General features: G+C 46.9%; 1 protein-coding gene across 1 annotated transcript in view; it reads right to left on the bottom strand.

Moving 5' to 3' along the window:
* Positions 1–20,724, bottom strand: part of XYLT1 (xylosyltransferase 1) — a 377,489-nt gene that overhangs the window by 89,767 nt on the left and 266,998 nt on the right. Inside the window, exons 4-5 of the mRNA XM_049904388.1 lie at positions 16,699–16,871; positions 14,660–14,862 (exon numbers count right to left, since the gene is read on the bottom strand). Coding sequence (XP_049760345.1) covers positions 14,660–14,862; positions 16,699–16,871 — 376 coding nt within the window. The remainder of the gene's footprint in view (positions 1–14,659; positions 14,863–16,698; positions 16,872–20,724) is intronic.

Genomic DNA, 20,724 nt, shown 5'->3' with positions numbered 1-20,724 from the left:
TGGAGGTCATGGCTGGATGAGGGGTAGTGGGGACAGTCGGGGACAGGGCTGTCTCCTTGTAGCTCAATTCACGGAGAAAACAGTGCTGCTGGGCACTGCAGCCATCGCTCTCAATGAAGCCCGTGTGGACACTGCCCCAGTGTTGAACGGTGTCACCGCATCCCAGCAAAGCAATTTGAATTAATGGACCTACTTAGTTATAGGTGTCCAGAGAATGCATTGTTTAAAAGAACTTGTTAGAAACTTCCCCAGGGCGGCAAACTTTTAAACTAAGATTGACTCTGTAATCAAAAATTGCTTGGCCTTAAACCAGATTCCAGCATCCTAAGGAGTGCAATTATGTTGAGAAAAGGGTGGCAATGTCTGTGCCCCTGGTTTGGTTTGCCAAGTAATGTTGACTGATGAACACAATTACATTGCACCGAGGAGAATCCTTCTCTGGAGGAGGAAAGGACACAGGAGACAGGCGGCGGCTCTTTGGGGCACAATTCCCATTTCTTCTCCACAAGGGAACAAAATGTTGATGTGGGTCCCCACTGTGTCCTCACCTCCATAGGAAAGCTTCTGGCTTCTCCAAGCAGACTGGCCAGCACTGCCAAAAGGCCTCCTCCTTCTCATTCTCAACTTTCCAATTAACCAGTATTATGGGCAGTGAGCAGTGATTAAGAGCTCGGCTGCTAACCAAAAGGTCAGCAATTCGAATCCACCTGCTGGTCCCTGGAAACCCTGCAGGGCAGTTCTACTCTGCCCTACAGGGTCCCTATGAGTCGGAATCGGCTCGACGGCAACGGGTTCGGTTCAGGTTTTAGGTGCAGTGGGGAGTCCCTGGGTGGTGCCAATGGTTAAGTACTTTACTAACTGAAAGGTTGGTGGTTCCATCCCACCTAGAGGTGCCTTGGGAGACATGCCTGGTGATCTCTTTCTATAAAGATTCAGCCAAGAAGACCTTATGGGGTTGCCATGAGTCAGAATCAACTTAGCTGCAACTGGTTGGTTACTTCTTATGGGCAATGGGCCAATGCAATGATTCCATTTCCAAATACTCACTAAGGACCAGATGGGTCTGTCTGTTCCCTTTAAGATGGCCAGGATAGGAGAAGCTGAGGGTGAGACTGATGGGCGACGGGGACTTAGCTCTCTGCCTTGACTTCTATTCCATGACCATTCACCAGGCTGCTGTCTGACATCTGAGCCACTTTCGGTCTGCCTGGGGGCCTTAGAGTGTGTCCACTGGGTTTGTGAGAGGGAGACTACCTGAATTCGGGGGTGGGGTTAGGGCCGGGGAGGAGTAAGGATGTCTGAGATTAGGAACTTTGGAGTCAGCTTTGTCACTTACAGCCACCTTGAAACTTCAGGAAGATTGCAGATGAATGGATTCAAGAGTATGGGGTGAAATGGACTGAAGAATAGTGTTGCTTTGCCCTGCTGTGATAAAGGGGCTGATGAACACTAAAGCCTCTTCCAATGGCCTTGCAACAGGGAGAGGACAGGGGGTCTGGGAGGGTCAACTACAGATGCCTCCAGATAAGACACAGCTCAGGCCACCACCCAGGCCACTGCCTTTGTGACTCCCGTAATGATCAAATTTCTACCAGGGTTCCGTGCAAGGGTATACAAGTATACAATATAGGAGAGAAGGACGAGAGAATGAAAAAAAGGGACCACCCCAAACGCCAAACCACATTTTTGTTCAGAATTAATAACTGTACAGGTTTTTTGGGGGGTAGTGGGGGTTCAGTGGTAGATTTCTCATCTTCTATGCAGGAGACCCAGGTTTGATTCCCTGCCAACGCATCTCACGTGCTGCTACCACCCATCTGTCAGTGGAGGCTTGCGTGTTGCTATGATGCTGAACAGGTTTCAGCAAAGCTACCAGACTAAGATGGATTAGGAAGACAGACCTGGTGATCTACTTCTGAAAGTCAGCCAGTGAAAACCCTGTGGATCATAACAGTCGGATCCCATTGTACATGGAGTCACCATGATTCAGGGGGCTGACTTGATGGCAGCTAACAATGACAACAATGGGATTTTTAGGTATAATGGTGACAACAGCAGATACTCATTTCCTGAGCAGTTGTAATAAATGCCCAACTTGGAATTATCCCTTGGACGTCAGTATCTCTAATCTTCATAACGACTCCCTGAGGAAAGCACTGGGGTGGGGGTCCAGCCTTGCTTCCGGTATCAGACCTTCCACTGCCCATCTCCTTCCCATGATTGGGACATGGTGACTAGTGGGCTGGGTAGTCCATGTGGTGTCTACTATTTTTTCCCATGTTTCTTGCCTCAGACCTGGGCTGCACCTGACCCCGTGATGCCAGGACCAGTTACACTTTTCTCCCTCTTCATTCATGCAGCTGGTAGACTGCCTAGCAGACTTGCCATCTCTCTCTCTCTCTCGTCTTTCCCACAGGCATGGCTGAGCACTCTGGCCTTATGAAGCAGATCTACTCTGCAACCTTACGAAGCACTGGAGCGAGGTGTGAGTAGGAGACAGCATATGGTACCATTGGGATGGAACCCAGTTGTTTATCAGAGAGCTTGCAGAGCTGGAAAGACAGCAGTACTTGGATTCCCATGTGGCTACTGTCCCTTGCACTACTTCCCTGGGAAGGACGTGGAGAGGCAGGTGTGATGGCCAAGTAGAGTTTGAGCACCTCTGTGTCTCTGGTGGCAACGCCATCAAAATCCTATCAAAACTTGACCTAGAATCCCTGCCAGGTAACACTATCATCCCCGTTTCACAGGTTAGAAAACTGAGATTCAGAAAGATTGGATTCGCTTGGCTTGAGGTCAAGCCTGGGCCAGGTGGACACCACTTTGCCCTAGTGCCCTAGAGAAGCAAGCAATGGTGCAGAAATTGCCAGCATTATTTCAGTTTTGCTTTGGAATGGCTATGCATATTTTTGGGGGAAGCAGACATCTCTTCCTAATTATGCTTGCTTTAGGCTAATATTTAAATGAGTGAGATTTCTATCAGGCACCACGCGTTGGGCAGTAAGGGGAAGGGTCTGGAGAGCCTGAGATCCAAGGGGAGCAGGATTACAAAGGAATTTGAAAGCTGAGGTGTCCCAGTTAATGCAGGACAGCTGGTTCCTCTGTCTATGCTTACAGCAAACCACCATCGACGCGACCTTGCATTCCCATCAGCTAGAGAGGAAAGGGAGCCCATCTGGAGGAGGGAACACTGGTGGCTGTCACGTGACAAGGCTTCTGCACTTTTGTGTGACTAGCACCTCCCCCCCGCCCTTAACTGCTCATCCAGCATGGAGATCTGATAACAGGTAAGGCACTGGGTAGAGTGTACAGCACCCTGAACTTGGGAGTTGGACGAACCTGCAAGCAAATTCTGACTTGGCCACTTCTGAGATGTGTGACCTTGGGACAGTCACTTGAACCCTCTGAGTCTCACTGTCCTTCTATACACTACCTGCCTGGAATGCTACGATGCTGGAAGCTATGTCACTGGTATTTCAAATACCAGTAGGGTCATCCATGGTAGACAGGTTTCAGTGGAGCTTCCAGACTAAGAGACAAGGAAGAAAGGCTTGGGATCTACTTCTGAGAATTAGCCAATGAAAACCTTATGGATCACAATAGAACAGTGTCCAACTCACTTGCTTTGGACATGTCCTCAGGAGGGACCAATTGCTGGAGGAGGACATCATGTTTGGTGAAGTAGAGGGCCAGCAATGGCGGGGGAGACCCTCAGTGACACGGATTAGCACAGTAGCTGCCATGATGGACTCAATCATTCTGGTGACGTGGGGCCAGGCAAAGTTTTGCTCTGTTGTTCATGAGGTCATCATGAGTCACAGTCAACTTGATGGCAGCTAACAACAACAACAATATTATTAGCTACTGGACTGTAGCAGATTTTATAACAGATTTTGAAGGGCTTCCCCAGGCATTTACTTCAAGAGGCCACTTCTGGCCACTCTCCATGTGGGGCCATGACTCAGGGTGGTCACAAGGGAGAGGAAGGAAATGATTTAAAAAACAAAACAAAACAAACAAACAACATCGAGTTTCCATCTATACACATAAAGACTGAATCTTAGCCCTGTACCTTGGGTCTCCTGTGCTCATTCAGGTCTCTGCTAGCATCAGTAAAAAGGGGTAGGACCATGCATCCCTTCTCCCACATAACATTTTAAGACTTGCTGTTCCATCAGATGGCCCTTGAACACAGACTTCACCTGCAGTTAAATGTGGGGGAGGGGGCAGGGGGAGCAGACAGGGGAAGAGAAACAGACCCTACCATGTGGAGCACCTGGGCTCATACCCAGATGCCCAGGATGTACTTGGAGGTACTTTGAGCACCCCACCACGCACAGTACCCCAACTCTTGACCACTGGAGGGAAAGCCACATAAAAGAAGGTTTTGCTTTGCCAAGATGCAAAAATGCCCAATGCACTGGGCAGGAAGATGCCCAGCGTTGGAAACAGACCATCTCTCCACACCTAGAGAGCTGTTTCCAAGGGGAAGGAGAACTCTGAGATCGGAAAAGGGGCAGCTAGCAAGAAAATGCCTTAAAAAAATGCAACGCATGGTCACTCTGGGATCTCCTAAGGCCATCCAATTGGCAAAGGATGGAAACCATGGTTGCTTCTGAGCTGTTCAGCATCTATCTTCTCTTATTTTGGGTGCACTGGCATAACTCCCTCTTATGGAAGCATTTCTATCCCACAACACAAACCTTCAGGTCCCTGGGTGGCGCAAATGGTTAACGTGTCTGGGTACTAACCAAAAGGTCGGCGGTTCGAGTGCACCCAGAGGCACCTCAGAAGAAAGGCCTAGCAATCCACTTCCAATATATTAGCCACTGAAAACCCTATGAAGCACAGTTCCACTCTGACACACAGGAGGTCGCCATGAGTCGGGGCCGACTTGACAACAGCTAACAACACAAAAGCGTAAGGTCTGTGATGACAAGGGTCTTTCACTGGTTTTGTTCGTTACGGTATCTTTAACATCTAGAAGTGTGCTGTTTAATATGCAATTTAATTTTACATTTAAATTAAAACCAGATGAGCCACATTTCAAGCACTCAATAGCCACATGTGGCTACTGTGTTGGATGGCACAGCTCTAGAACATTTTTATCTCCACAGAAAGTTCTATTGCCCAGGGCTAATCTAGAATAGAACGCTGGTGTATATTTGAATCCCCAAAAATATTTCTTTAATAAATGAATGAATGAATGATTGACCAACAAGCTCAACTTTCTGCTGGCTAAAGAGTACGCATGTGATTCAAGATAAAACCATTAAACTCATTTCCTCAGGACTTTGAATCTTTTTTTCAGTAACGGATGAATGGGAAAAAGAAACAAAAGAGCAAGCAAACAGACAAAATAGTTGGAGTGTATTTTTGCCAAATGGTGGCATCGCCTGGTCAAACAGTCCAGTCATTCTTGCCTTTTGTTCTGCAATCTTTACTCCAGACTTTACATGGATGTTGTAGCCTCCCCACATCCTTCTGTAAACGTCCTTCCTTATCTATGTCAGCCAGGACAGTTCCCTAAGTTGATATGACCAGGAGCTTCAGTGCTTTTCAATCGAGTCCCAGGAGAGCTCCCAGAACTCCAGGCTCTCAGTTGGTCCAGCAGGATGCCCTGGACCCATCCTCAACTCAAGAAAGCCTGAAGATTGGCATAATGTAGTTCATAAAGTTGTGTTCTACACCCTAGTTTGGTGAGTAGTGTCTGGGGTCTTAAAGGCTTGAAAGTGGCCATGTAAGATACAACTATTGGTCTCTACTCATCTATAGCAAAAGGGAAAAGGAAACCAAAGACTCAGAGAAAAAACTATTTTTCAGGACTAATAATCTACACAAACTGCATCTGCCTTGAGACCAGAAGAACTAGATGGTGCCTGGCTACCACTACTGACCATTCTAATCAGGGCCACAATAGATAGACCCTGATAGAATGGGATAAAAATGTAGAACAGAACCTCAAATTCCTAAAAACCTCAAAAACAGCAACAAAAAAGCAGATTTACTGGACTGGTTAAGACTGGAGAGCTCCCTGAAACTACTGCCTTGAGATACTCTTTAAACCTTGAACTGAAACTAACCTAAGGTCACCTCGTAGCTAAATAACAAACTGGCTCAAAAAATAATGTCACCCGTAAGTACTGTGCTCCTTTAAAAAATCACCTATCTGAGACCAAATAATCAAAGATTACTTTAAAACAAAGATGAGAATGTAAGGGGACAGGGAAACTAGATTCATGGGAAGGGAACAACCAGAATGGAAATAATGAGAATGTTCAGGCATTGTGAAGAATGTAATCAATATTACTGAACAACTTGTGTAGAAATTGTTGACTGGAAACCTAAACTGTTGTGTAAACCTTCACCAAAAACACAATATTACTTAAAAAAAGAAAAGAAAGCAAGCGTGAAGAGCTGTTCGCCCTTCATCGTAGCCCGGGAGCCTGCAACAGAGGCGAGAGCAGAGCAAACTGAATTTCAGCAAAGGTATGACTGTGCTCTGTCAGCCTGAAAAATAACAGGGCTGAGGAAATATTTATTTTGCTACTGGATGCAAACAAGACTGTTAACGGTATAATTACCGGCGTGTTTTTCCAGTCCCCTAAGAATACCAGCCTGAGCAAGCTCAGCCTTCCAGACTCCAGTATTATGTGGGTGTGGTTTTCCGGGGTGGTTTCATCCCAGGACTCTTAGGTCTCTGGAAAGAGGGTGCCTCGAACATCCAAAGGGCAAACATGGTTTGGATGGTGAGAAGGTGGCCGGCACAGGGGATCATCACACCCGAAGATCTAGTGTGTTGGGCCCCCAAATACAACATTCCATGAAGCTTTAAGGCTAACATATTTTCTCATCATGGTATTTACCTGATTATTACTTATTTCTGTAATTAGATGATGACTCTTTCTCTCTCTCACCGGACTGTCTTTAATTCTCACTATTATTATTAGAAGGAGTCCCTGGGTGGTGCAAACAGTTAATGCCCTTGGATGCTAACTGAAAAGCTGGAGGTTCAAGTCTACCCAGAGGCACCTTGGAAGAAAGGCCTGGTGATCTATTTCCAAAAACTCAGCCACTGAAAACCGTGGTGCGCTGTTCTACTCCGGCACACATGGTGTCGCTATGAGTCAGCGTATTATGTATTAGAATCACCTGGGGAGATATAAAAAATATATAGATTCCTGCCTCCCTCAAGGAATTTATATTCATTCAACATGTCTGGGGTGGAGCCCTGATGCTGGTATTTCAAAGAACATTTCCAAGCATCAGGTCTCACACAGATCCTTGGCTTGCCGTTGTGGAGATCCATGTCACAAGGTGATCCTTATGGTTTCTTGTTCTTTTTTAAAGAGCACGAACACATGAAGTACAAGGTTCTAGAACCCTTGGGAGCTTCAAAGGCCATGACTTTAGCTACAGGAGGTCATCTCCACACAGGAGCACAGCTTTCAAACGATTTTTTGGAAACTTCTTCCCAACCCAAATCACTCTCCTCTTCTCACTTCTCCCATTCTCTGAAAAGTGCCACCATCCTCCAGCTCACCAGGGGTTAAAACCCTTGTGTCCTCTACCTGGCTGCTCCCATTGGGCCCTGTAGGTTCCAATGCCGCCCTCTTTCCCACGTACATTCCCACCTGTGAGCCCCTCCATCCCGGCCCAGGTCAGCCCCTCTTTGCCTCACACCTGGGTGACTAGGACAGCTTCTGTTGGGCCCCAGGAGGACATAGGCTGAGGCTGGCCCTTCAGATGAGCTAGCACTTCTCCCAGGCCAGATGGCAAAGCAACAACCAACCCCTCTGGGAGCATTTATCCTTTTGGCTGGGAATCAGACCCACATGGAAGGTGAGAATTCTGCCACTGAACCACGAATACCCCCAGTCCCTTTCAATACTAAACCTCTTTAAACCTTCTTACACAAAGCGGAACTTGTGTTTGTGGGGGTAAGGATTAAGACCACATATGTGTCAAGCCCCCAGCAGACACACAGTAGGTGTGCAGGAAATGTTTGGAGGATCTTGCTGTACGTCGAGCAGTGCACCATCAGCCCCATGCCAGCATTCACCCGTGGGACACTGAGGAGAAGCCCCACCACCTGCTTCCTGTCTTCACCAGCTGGCGTTTCCTGTTGGGGAGCCATGGAGGTGGATCTCAAGGCAGAGCTATGGTTCTGCAGTCAGGATAAAACAGTCCCAAGGTTCAGCACTGCTGGGCTGGACTCTTGCCAAGGTCCCCAGAGAAGTAGTAGACATTGGGTTTAGCTTGAAACATTGCAACACCACTTTCCCTGTCCGGTAGCCACACATGCACACACAACACACAGAATGTAAGAACAGGGAGGGGCTGGGGACGTACTCAGCCCTCCTTCCTTCACATCTGATTTGCCCCAGGACACAGGGCCTAGGGAAAAACAGAAAGCGTGGGGGTCTCTTAGTACTAGCCCTGTGTTCTTCACTGTGAAACCAAACCAAGCCACGACAGTAGAGCCCTTTTGGCTTCCTCCCTTCTGGCAGCCAATCTAACTAAAGCATAGTAGTATAGTTCCCTGCTTTAGTAAATAGATTCTATTGAATATAAAACCACCATGTCCTTTGATGATAAAGCATTTGGTGGCATCCATTTTCATCATACTGGATGTACCTAACACAGCTCTAACCAGAGTCTATGTGGACCAGGAGGTAACGCCAATAGCACAGCAAGAAGGCCTGGATTCTTTAAACACACCTGGCTTGCATGTTTCATGGACAGGAATATTCTTCTCTTTTGCTTTTTTATTGTGCTTTTAAGTGAAAGTTTACAAATCAAATCAGTCTCTCATACAAAAATTTATGTACTCCTTGCTATATACTCCTAGTTGCTCTACCCCAATAAGACAGCACAGGCCTTCTCTCCAGCCTATATTCCCCATGTCCATTCAGCCAGCTCCTGTCCCCCTCTGCCTTCTCATCTCCCCTCCAGACAGGAGCTACCCACATAGTCTCATGTGTCTACTTGAGCCCAGAAGCTCACTCCTCACCAGTATCATTTTCTATCTTATAGTCCAGTCCAATTCCTGTCTGAAGGGTTGGCTCCGGGAACGGTTCCAGTTAGAGGTGGGCATAGAACACAGGGCGACAACGTCAAATCTCAGAAGAGCTCAGAGTAGACAGAGCAGCCACCTTGGGTGGGCTCCACCCTTGGCTATCCCCCAGGTTCTCAGAGCCTCTTAGAAGCTTCTGACTTGGGTACTCCCACCCCTTTGAGAAGCTCTAAGTTTGCTCATCTTTCTGGGATGGGAGAAGTGGTAGTTTTGGATGCCACAGATGGAGCAGCAGATGGGGAAGTGAAAGTCTATCAGAGTTGCCCAGGATAAAACCATTCATCTGTAAAATTCATATGTTTTTGTGTGGGGCGACTTCACAAAAACAACAGCAAAAGGAACCAGTAGTGCTTGATGCATCAAGTGCCTCTGGCCATGAGGCTGGCAATGTGGAGTGGGCAGCTGAGCTGGGGGCACTGTGGAAATGAGAGAGGTGAGAGCTAGCAGGAGAGGAGACAGACCGGCAGACACAGAACTGGGTCATTAAACCTAACACAGCTGTCAATATGATGACTCTCTCTTCTGAACCCCAAAACAGCACAGATGCACGGTCTGAGGAAGGACTTCTGGGCCTCTCAGAGATAGGAGATGCAGCTTGGATGTAGCTCAGTTTACGTTTATCAAGCGCTTTCCATGGACCCCACACTATGCTAGCTTCTGTTATCATATCCCGACTTCACAAAGACTGAATGTACTTGCTGATGGTCACACTGCTAGTTCAGTGGCAAAATTCAGGTTCGAACCCTCAGCAGTCTAATGAGTGTCTGAGCACTAGTCCTCTTGGAAGCTGAAAGACTCGGCTATTGCTTCAACTAGCACTGGTGGTGCAGAGGTTAAGAGCTTGGCTGCTAACCAGCGGTTTGAATCCACCAGCCATTCTTTGGAAACCCTGTGGGGCAGTTGTACTCTGTCCTATAGGGTCACTATGAGTCGGAATCAACTTGATCGCAATGGGTTTGATTTTTGGTTATGGCTTCAACTTGCAAGTCAGCATGGGGGCCTCTAGGGTACAACCTACCGACCTGCCGTGATTCTCACAGGTAGGACACCGGATATACCTACCTGCCCTCAAGAGGTTTCTGCTTAGTGCTGCTTCTTGACCTATGTCAGATGACCTCTGGGGACTCCACTGGAGGTTGGGAGGGGAAGAGTAGGGGAGCTGTGGCCAGGGCTCCTGAGACTCGCAGATGACACATGACCTTTCTACCTCCAACAAGTATACCATCCCTCAAGAAGTTCCTGGCTGTGAGGTGGTACAGCCACGATACTGCCCAGGCACCAGCTCAACAGATGGGACTGTTTCCTGCTGTGGCCTCTTGCCAGTTTGAGCCCTCGGACTTCTCCAGGGGCCAACTTCAAGAAAAAGTAACACCAACACTGGACCAGATATACCTGGTTCTAATCCTGGCTCTGCCATGTATTAGTCTCATGACCTCAGGCAAGTCACTCTTTGAACTTTAGTCTGCCTATCTATAAAACAGGTCTGCTGTGAGGGCTGAAGAAGAACCTGCCATGTTAGCTGCTATGATTAGATACCACTCAGCATTCTGGGGCATTCGTGAACTCTAGCCCTTTCATGAAAGATGGCGGGAGGATCTTAGAACTCAGCCTTGCTCTATTCTTCTCTAAATGCACCTCTTCTCATTCTCTTGTTTCTTTTACTCTGCCCATTTTTAAATTCCTCAAATGTAACAAGCTCTTCTCTGACCCAAGCCTTGTCCAGGCTGTTTACTTTGTCTGGAACATTGCTTCCCAACTGGGGGTGATTCTGGCCCCCCAAGGAGACACTCAGCAATGTCTGGAGACATTTTTGATTATCATGATGGTGGGGGTGGGATGCTACTGGTATCTAGTGAGTGGAGGCCAGGGAAGCTGCTGAACATCCTGCAACGCACAGGGCAGCTGCCCATCACAAGGAATGATCCTGTCCCCAGTGTCAGCAGTGCTGAGGTTGAGAAACCCTGGGCTGGAACGATCTTCTCACTCTCCTTTCCCTGCCAATCTCTCCTTGTCATTCAGGTCTCAGCTCCAGGCTGCACAGTCAGAGGCCTTTCTGAGCTCTTGATTATGCCCCTTCTGTTTTCCACACTCACAGCATCTTCCTTTCTTTTCAGCTCTTTACACGCCTTGCATGTTGTCTCTCTTGAGTGATTCCCCACTGGACTATGTGCTCCATACGGAGGGTCTGAGTTGGTTTTGCTCACTAAACCGCCTACATAGTGCCTAGCATATTAGTTGCTCGATAAAAGTTTGCCGAATGAATACTAGGGAAGACAGATGTCATATGAGGATTGCCAAGAACCAAGGCACTCCCAGGGGGCTACCGAGAAGGAAGGAATCAACACAGTTGTGACTGATTTTGACATTTAGCTTCCAGAACTGAGGCTCTTCCCCAGAGCTGATGCCTTGAATTCAGACTTCTAGCCTCCTGAACGGAAAGAAAATAAATTTCTGTTTTTAAATACCCAAAAAAAAAAAAAAAGTTTGTTGAATGAATGTCTGAATGAACATATAATCCACTGTAAGTAAATATCTGCCCTCAGTGATTCGGAATCACTCCCTTTTATCCCTGCAGCCCTGTGAACAAAAGAAAGCAGGTATCTTTCTAGCCCCCTTCATTTTTCTCAGGCTCAAGGGTGTCCGGAGCATTATATCCAAACTGACCAGAATGTGTGCCTCATCCACAGCCTCTCCAGGCCCCAGGGTCTCCGAGAAGACGAAAAGATGCCACCAAGCCCAGAAATGAAGGACACCAGGGACCACTTGTGAAGGAGACAGAGCACACTTCCAGCTTTTAAAAGAAGCCTCCCATGCCTGCGCCTTATTTGCATCCTGATTCAAAACTCATTAACTCTTGGGAAGATGTGACCTGGATATTTGATAACATTAAGAATGATTGTTAAACTGGACATTAAGAATGACTGTTAAAGCGGACAGTGAAAAAGGAAGACCAAAGAAGAACTGACGCCTTCAAACTGTGGTACTGGCAAAGACTACTGAGTATACCACGAACGGTCAGAAGAACAAAGAAATCACTCCTGGAGGAAGTACAGCCAAAATGCTCCTTAGAAACGAAGATGGTGAGACTTCCTCTCACTTACTTTGGACACGTCATCAGGAGGATCAATCACTGGAGAAGGACATCATGCTTGGTAAAGGGTCAGCAAAAAAGAGGAAGGCCCTCAATGAGACAGATTGACACAGTGGCTGCAACAATGGGCTCAAGCATACCAACAATTATGAGGGTGGCACAGGACCAGGTAATATTTCATTCTGTTATACATAAAGTCGTTATGAGTCCACAGAACATGCAGATGAATTGGTTCTCTCCTATTACTCTTGAAACATTCAGTCCTCACTGTCTAACTTTGCTGTTTCCACTCCGGTATTTGCTTCAAAATAAACCAGGTTAGGGGGAAGAGAGTGGGAATACGGAAAAAACAAGGTCAGCCATGAGTCCATCATTGCTGAAACTGGGTGACAGACGTGTGGGGTCCATTATATTATTCTTGGTCCTCTTGCGTATGTTTGAAAATTGCCCTAATAAAAGTTTTTGCTGTTGTTTGTTTGTTTTTCACAGTGCCTTCATCTAGCTCTCCTGGAGATTCCGCACCCAGGGCCCTCACGCCATCAGACCATCAGAGGAAGGAAGCCCCTCCTCTTCATCCCCACCTTTGTCAACAAATTGGATGGAAGCCCCAGCCAAAGCAGATAGCCACCTTGTTGATGCGCAATGTATTATATTCTCTTGTTTGTTTTCATTTTCCTTACAAGATCTCCAGAGGGGTTTCCTTTGCTTATGGTCTATTTTTAAAACACAAATCCATGTTTGTGCAAATGGACAGACCTTCCTGGGGGCACCTGGGAATGCTACTGTTTCTCTTTCTCCCACCTTGGGCTGCTGGCTGGTTCACCAGCCCCAGGCCATGTGACCAAGCAGGAATGTAGGCCCAGAGTGGGCTGGGCTTCAAGAGAAGCTACAGATCTGTAGTTTTATGTGAAATCTCCCAATTTTACTTGTAGACGAGTGATTCATCTGTTAACACTCGATAACGGCCAAGCAGACACACCCAGGGCCTCTAATGGATGTCTGTTTGTGATCCTGCCTGGACTGTTGCAACTCAACCTCCCAGAGCCCCTGGGTGGCACAAATGGTTAGGCACGCTACTATTACCTGAAAGGCTGGCAGTTTGAATCCACTTAGGAGTACCTCGGAAGAAAGGCCTAGCTATCTGCTTCTGAAAGGTCATGGCCTTGAAAAACCTATGGAGCAGTTCTACTCTGCACACATTAGGTCACCAGGAGTCAGAATCAACTCGATGCCAACTAACAAGAACAACATATTAAACAAGTTACAAGAGGCCTGCCTTAAAGAATGACCAAAACCAACCCGGTCTCTCTTTTTCACTCTTATGGCCTTTCAGTTGAACACCTAAGTCATATTTTACCCGTCCTCTGCTCAAAACATGCCAGTGGATCCCATCTTGCTAGAGTAAAAGCCAGATTCTAGAATCTCTATGATGAACCCCAATGAGATCTCTGATATTTTGCCTCTTACTGCTCTAGCCCTCACTTCCTCTGTTCCAGCCACAATGATCCCCTGTTCTTCCCTTAATGCAGCAGGCCTGCCCCCACCTCAGCGCTCAGAACTCACAGCCCCTTGGCCTGGACCACTTCCCCGTGGCCCTGACTTGCTCCTTCACTTCTTCCGTTCTCTGCTTGAATGCCAGGTTCTCAGTGAGGACCCTTCTGGCCACCTTGTTAAAACTCCAACCCTCCTCCACTTCTGCCCTTGCCTACCTTAGCCCCCTGCCTGCTTCATTTTTCTGACATACTATTTTACTTGCTGTGTTTCCTCTTTGTCTCCCCTGCTTGAATGGCAGCTCCATGAGAGTAGGGATTTGGGTCTCTTTTATACAGTGGTATATCCAAGAACAAGGGGGTCACCAGTGGTTCAGCGGTAGAATTCTCACCTTCCGTGTGGGAGACCTGGGTTGAATTCCTGGCCAATGTACCCCATGTACAGCCACCACCCATCTGTTAGTGGAGGCTTGTGTGTTGCTATGATGCTGAACAGGTTTCAGCAGAGACTCTAGACTAAGACAGACTAGGAAGAAAGGCCTGGAGATCTACTTCTGAAAATCAGTCATTGAAAACCCAGTGTATCACAATGGTTTGATCTGCAACCAGTCATGGAGATGGTGCACTACTGGATAGCATTTCGTTCCACTGTGCATGAGGTCACCATGAATCGAGGGCTGAGGTGATGGCAGCTAACAACAACAAAAACAACAACATATCCTAGAACAGAGTTGGAAAGCTGTACTTGAGAAAACATCTGTTGGACAAATGAATGAATAAATGAATGTGTGCATAAGTGATTCTCTGGCCCAACCTGAATCCTCTCTTGAGAGATTTTAAGGAGGGTGTGCCTAGGTTCCTCCCTGGCATTTTGCTGGGACAGAGACACCTATCCAGACAGGAAGCACCCTGCCTCTGAGTTCCAGTTGTCCAGCTAAGAGCTGAGAGGGTGAGGGATGCAGGATCGCAGACCAGGCTGGCAGGAGGTACCTGGCACCTTACCTGATGGGGTAGTCGGCTGCGCTGAGGTTGATGAAGAAGTCCCAGGGCCAATCGGTCATCTCCAGCAGGTCCCTCATGCTCTGCAGATAGGTGGACAGGAGGCTGGCACCCCCCCAGATGGTGGCCATTCTCCAGGGGGTGACACGGACGTTGGCATACTGCCTGGCGAACTGGAGCACTTGCCGGTGCAGGTAATTAGAGCGCTTTTCCAGGAGAGAAAGGGAGACAGTCGGCAGCATGGAAAATAAAGACTTGCTTCTCGCCCTGCCTCCCCTCTCTGCCCTTTCCCCTTATAGTTGATGGGGCTACTGCCTCAACAAGCTGATTCAGGCCTGGGGTGTCCCTCTGCTGGTTGGAACACTGCTACTCAAATCCTGAATATTTGTAAAATGTTACTTTAGCTGTTTGAAATACAGATTTCCTGGCCCCACCTCTGAGCCAATGGTCCACTAGGCTTGGGCTGGTGCTGAGGACTCTGCGGGTGGTCTGATGATAACAAACTAAGAAATACTGCTGTATCTGAAGCCGGTAAGGATATTGGGTGGTGGAATTCCTGTTTTCTCCTCCCCTCCATTGCCCTTCCACCACCCCCTCACTTGCCAGCTAGAAGCAACCTTTTGGATCTGAGATGTGGGCTGATTTGAACCTAACATGCATCCCCTTTGCCTTCTTGACTAAAGACACAATCACATTATGTCGGTAGATCAACCGAAATCTCTGGGACAGCAAATCTACCACAGGTTTCTGTTAATAAAGTTTTATTGGAACATGGCCACACCATTTGTTTACAGATTGTGGCTGCTTTCACACTATAAAAGCAGAACTGAGTAGTTATGACAGAATTCACATGGTCCACAAAGCTTAAAGTATTAACTGTCAGGCACTTTACAGAAAAGGTTTGCCAACCCTGGGATTGCCATGCCCGCAATGTATGGGACTGGCAGGTAGAGGGCAATGGGCCAGAACCAGTCAGGTGAAAAGAGGTAAGATAAACAGTATTTATGGAGAAAGCATGAAGTCACAGCCAGAAACGTTGAAGCCCCAACACATACTTTCTCTCTCTCACACACGCATGCATGTAAATACACACCCTTTCTCATACACACACACACACACACCCTTTCTCTTCCACACACGCATAAACACATACACACTTTTTTACACTCTCTCACTTTCTCACACAAACACACTTTTTCTCTCATATACAAACCCTCTCTTTCACACACTCTCCCTCACACACACACACACACCCCCTCTCACACACACACACTCTCACATACACACACTTTTTCTCACACACCCACCCTCTCTTTACACACACGCACACATTTTTTTGCGTGCTTTCTCTCACACATGCATACACACTTTCTCTCTCACACACACATACCCTCTCTCCCTTTCACATACCCTCTCTCATAAACATACTTTTTTTCCCTCTCATACATACCTTCTCTCTCACACACATCTCTCTCTTTCACACACAGTCTCACATTCTCTCACACACATTCTCTCACAGTCTCTCTCTCACACACACTCTCACATTCTTTCTCACACACACACAGTCTCTCACACACACACCTCTCTCTTTCACACACTCTCACATTCTTTCTCACACACACAGTCTCTCTCTCTCACACACACACTCACTTTCACATTTTCTCTCATACACATATACACAGATTCTCTCTTTTGCTCTCTCACACATAAATTCTCTTTCACGCTCTCTCACACATACATTCTCTCTCCCACACATATACTCTCTCTTTCATATTCTCTCTCTCACACACATACACACTCTCACATTCTCTCTTTCACACATACATTCTCTCTCATACAAACACAGCCTCTTTCTCTCTCTTTCATGTACTTTCTCTCTCTCACACACATGCTCCTAAGAGAGACAGCTGCTCAGCTGATGAGTTTTCCCTTAGAGGGAGGCACTAGGGACTGTGCTAATGACATGGAAGGAGGGTCTCGGGGAGGGACAGACAGTCCTGCAGAGACAGGCCGGCATGGGGTGATTGGAGAAGGCTCCTCACCTTGTCCACGTGGATGTAGTAGAAGTGGTCTTTGTGGTAGATGGCCTTGAACATGCGCTGCAGCTGCCGAGAGGCACGGCCATGGACCACCAGGACGAAGGCAATTCTGACCGGGTTGGCTGGCATGTACTCCACCGAGTCCTCATCCCACTGAACGTTCTTGTTGGCTTTGCCTGAGGAAAACCCAAGAGATCGCAGATATGATGGTGAGGCTCGGTGCTCCTTTGTGGATCGGGGAGTTTCTCTGATAATTCTTTTTTTGGGACCATTTGAGGGCCATGGTAGTCATACTGGGCTCTGAAACTTGATTCGACTTTAATAAGCACTACCTTGACCCTGACATTGCCCTGGCACGACAGGAGTGGGGGACACTGAGGTGCTTAAGACATGGTTTCCACCCTCAAGGGGCTTCAATAAGCTTCTGGAGACACATGTAAACATATCAAAGAGATACAAAAATATGTCTCTGAACCACAGAAGGAGCAGTTAGCCAGCTGCTGTCAAGTTGACTCCGACTCATGGCGATGCCATGTGTGCCAGAGTGGAACTAAGCTTCATAGTGGCCGATTTTTTTGGATGTAGATTGCCAGGCCTTTCTTCTGAGGTACCTGAGTCTACTCAAACTGTCACTTTTTGGTTCGCAATGGAGCACATTAACTTTATGCATCATCCAGGAAAGGAAGAGTTACTTCTGAGTTGGGAAAGGTAAGGTACACACATTGTTTTGGCCTGCCCAGAATCCATTCTCCCTTTTCTTCCTAAGAGCATTCAATATTTTGGAGGCGACCACCCTCTCCTCCATTCTCAGTCTATATGGATGACGAGGATCTGATTCCATTACCAATTCCAGGGGTGGTCCTATCGCTTAGGCCAATCAGAACACTGCATCTGACAGACCACAGCTACTTGTTCAGAGATGAATATGTAACCCAAACAAGCTAATTAGCCAGTTAGACACGATTGCATACTTTTGTTGGAACTACTGGGTAAGAGAGGGTCTCCTCCTGTTGTACATGAAACTGGGAGAGTCTAAGAGTCTTCTTGGCCCCACATGGAGAGAGGCTGCCTAAGAGGAAAGCTAACACCAAGGAGAGCAGTGTTGAGTAATGGAGAGGGCCCAGGCCTGAAGGACCCTGTGTGGTCTCCTGCTGCCACTGAACCATCAATACCCATTCTGATTCCAACTAAAAATCTCCTGGCTTTACTTAGCCTGATTTCCTTTGGGTCTAATTTGACTTCTTATGCGTTCTAGATTATGAGTTCTAAATTGGGGAACCCAGAACAGCGGCACAGTGATTAAACACTCAGCTGCTAACCTAAAGGTCAGTGGTTCAAACCCACCAGTCACTGTGTGGGAGGAAGATGTGGTAGTCTGCTTCCATAAAGATTTACAGCCTTGGAAACCCTATTGGGCAGTTGTACTCTGTTCAATAGGGTCACTATGAGTCAGAATTGACTCAAAACAGCAATGAGGTAAGTTCGGGTGCTCCAAGGGAAAGCTGAGAATTGGGACCGTTTAGCCTGGGGATTAAGAGATCAGTAGTCTGTCAGCTGTCGTCAGAAATCTGAATGGCTGCCAAACAAGCAAGGTTTCATCTATGTTGCTCCAAAGGACAGGATGATACTAATGTGGACAACATTCAAATCACACTGCTCAGTCACCATGACCTGTGTGATCTGGCTTCCACAGACCTCTCCACCCTGATCATAACCCAATGAATATATAACTCAAACAAGCTAATTAGCTAATAAGACACAATTCCAGACTTTTGTTGGAACTACTAGTTTTTTTTTTTTTACTAGGTAAGAGAGGGTCTCTTTCTACTGTACATGAAACTGGAAGATTCTAAGAGCCTTCTTGAGTCTAAGAGCCTGATTTTAGTCTAGCCCCCCCAACCTCCAGCTTCCTGGTTTTCTTTCTACTCTACGAGCAAATGCCTGTCTGCCCCAGGACCTTTGCACTGGCTATTCTGGCTACCTGGAACACTCTCTCCTCAGATCTTTGTCTGGCTGCATCTTCTTGTCATTAGCTCACAGCTTAAAAAAGGGCCATCCCCCCAACCTATCAAGCCAGTCTCTTTGACATCATCTTATTTCCCATTTCTGCACAGCATTGCACACTGCCTGAAATTGTTTTTCTATTTACCTGTTTAATTAATGTCTAAATACCCCTCTAGAACATAAGTCCCACGAGAAGAGGAATATTTCAGTCTCGTGCACCAATGAATATGCAACACTGGAACAATATCTGCTACAATTTTGGTTTTGGGGGAAAAGAAGTTACAGGAGTGTACATTTTGGCTCGGTACAATAGCTATAACAGTACCTGCTAATGACACATTTTATTGAGTACTGACCAGACCTTGACTTTCATTATCTCATTTAATCCTCATAACAACCCTGCAAAGTAGTACTCTTATCCCCATTTTCCAAATGAGGAAACCAAGATTAGAGGGTCAAGGGCTTCACTCAGGGTCACATACTCTAAATAGCTAAGCCAAGATTCAAATCCAGGCCTATCTGATTCTAGAGCTCATGCCCTGAACCACTTATACACACTACATGACCACACCTGGACCTGTGGAAAGTTTTATAACAGTTCTGCTTGATAGTTAGTGGTCCAAAAGTTAACGGTATACCTTATAAATTAGTCATTGCAGGTAGGCCGGCATGCATCTAAGGACTCTGGGAAGCTGACACTAGGTGACCAATAAGGTCATACATTTTCATCCATCATCCATCTATAAATCTATCCACCCACCCATTCAATTCCAACTACCTAGCCCTCCAAGCATCTAGCAAATACCCAACTACCCATCTAGCAAAGCATCCAAAAGCTTATCATCCACAAGACCCATCATTCACTCACCCATCCATCCAGTCACTCATCATCCTTAAAACCAACCATCCATTCTACATCCATTCAACCATCTAACTATCAACCCATTGATTCGTGCAATATTAACTTAGCCCATACTACATGTCAGGTACTATGGGAGGAATCAAGGAAATAAAAAATATATTAAAAGAGCCCTTGCCTTTGAGGAGCACTCAGTCAATTGGGGGAAAGTCCAAGATAATGCTCAATTCTTTTATGACAGAAGTATGTTCAGGTTGTTACTGGACAGAGAGGGAAAGAAGAGAATTCAGAGAGTTTAGCCCATGGCTTCTGAGACCCGTTTCTTCAAGCTTTCCTGATGAGTTCTACGGCTCCTTGGCTGTTAAATCAATAGCTGCAACCTTGGAACTAATTATCATCCTGGCTCTGGTTGATGACAGACTTGGCAGCAACCAGAGGGTCATCCTAGCCACTCTCTAATCTTCTCTACACTAATCACAAACTGAGCTTTCCTAGTGACCCTACAAGATAGGTATGCCTGGAGGGATCACGTCCCTTTAAACACCCACACAACAAACCATCCGTCCAGCCGGCCATTCATTTATCCAACCACCCATCATCCTTAAAACCTGTAACATGTCAGCCCTGGGTACAAAGGCACATAGGATATGAGCCTGCTCTGACAAAAGGATTATGAATGGATTAAGGAATGTGAGAATCCAAAATAAAAAGATTATAACAGATGAGAAAAGCTTACATTCTCCCATGACCACAGCCCTGGCCTTCATCACACTGGCTGTAATCTCTCTTGGCCTTAATTAGTGACTCTTTACCCCAAAACAGGGAGGACATTTAAAAATAGCAACTATTTCTGGCAAGTGCCTCTGATGGGGGGAGTTGCAGATGACAATAACCACATGGAGGGGTGTGGGCAGAGACGGCCGTCATGATGGGCCTTCTCTATGCCCCAGTGCCTCTGCAACACTCCCTGGCAGCGGGACCACCATTTTGGGGGCTTCGGTCCTGAAAAGCACATGGCCTTTCACATTCAGAGCTGATCTGCAGTGGGTTACGGTGAGATTTCCAGCAGGGGCTGGGGACACAGACTGTCTCCTTTCCTGTGGGGGTGCAAGCTAGTACAACTTTGCCAGAGGCGAAGTGGCAACAGGTATCACAATTTTAAATAC

Source organism: Elephas maximus, chromosome 12, assembly GCF_024166365.1.
Source record: "Elephas maximus indicus isolate mEleMax1 chromosome 12, mEleMax1 primary haplotype, whole genome shotgun sequence".
NCBI lineage: Eukaryota > Metazoa > Chordata > Mammalia > Proboscidea > Elephantidae > Elephas > Elephas maximus.
This window is presented reverse-complemented; position numbering and strand designations above follow the sequence as displayed.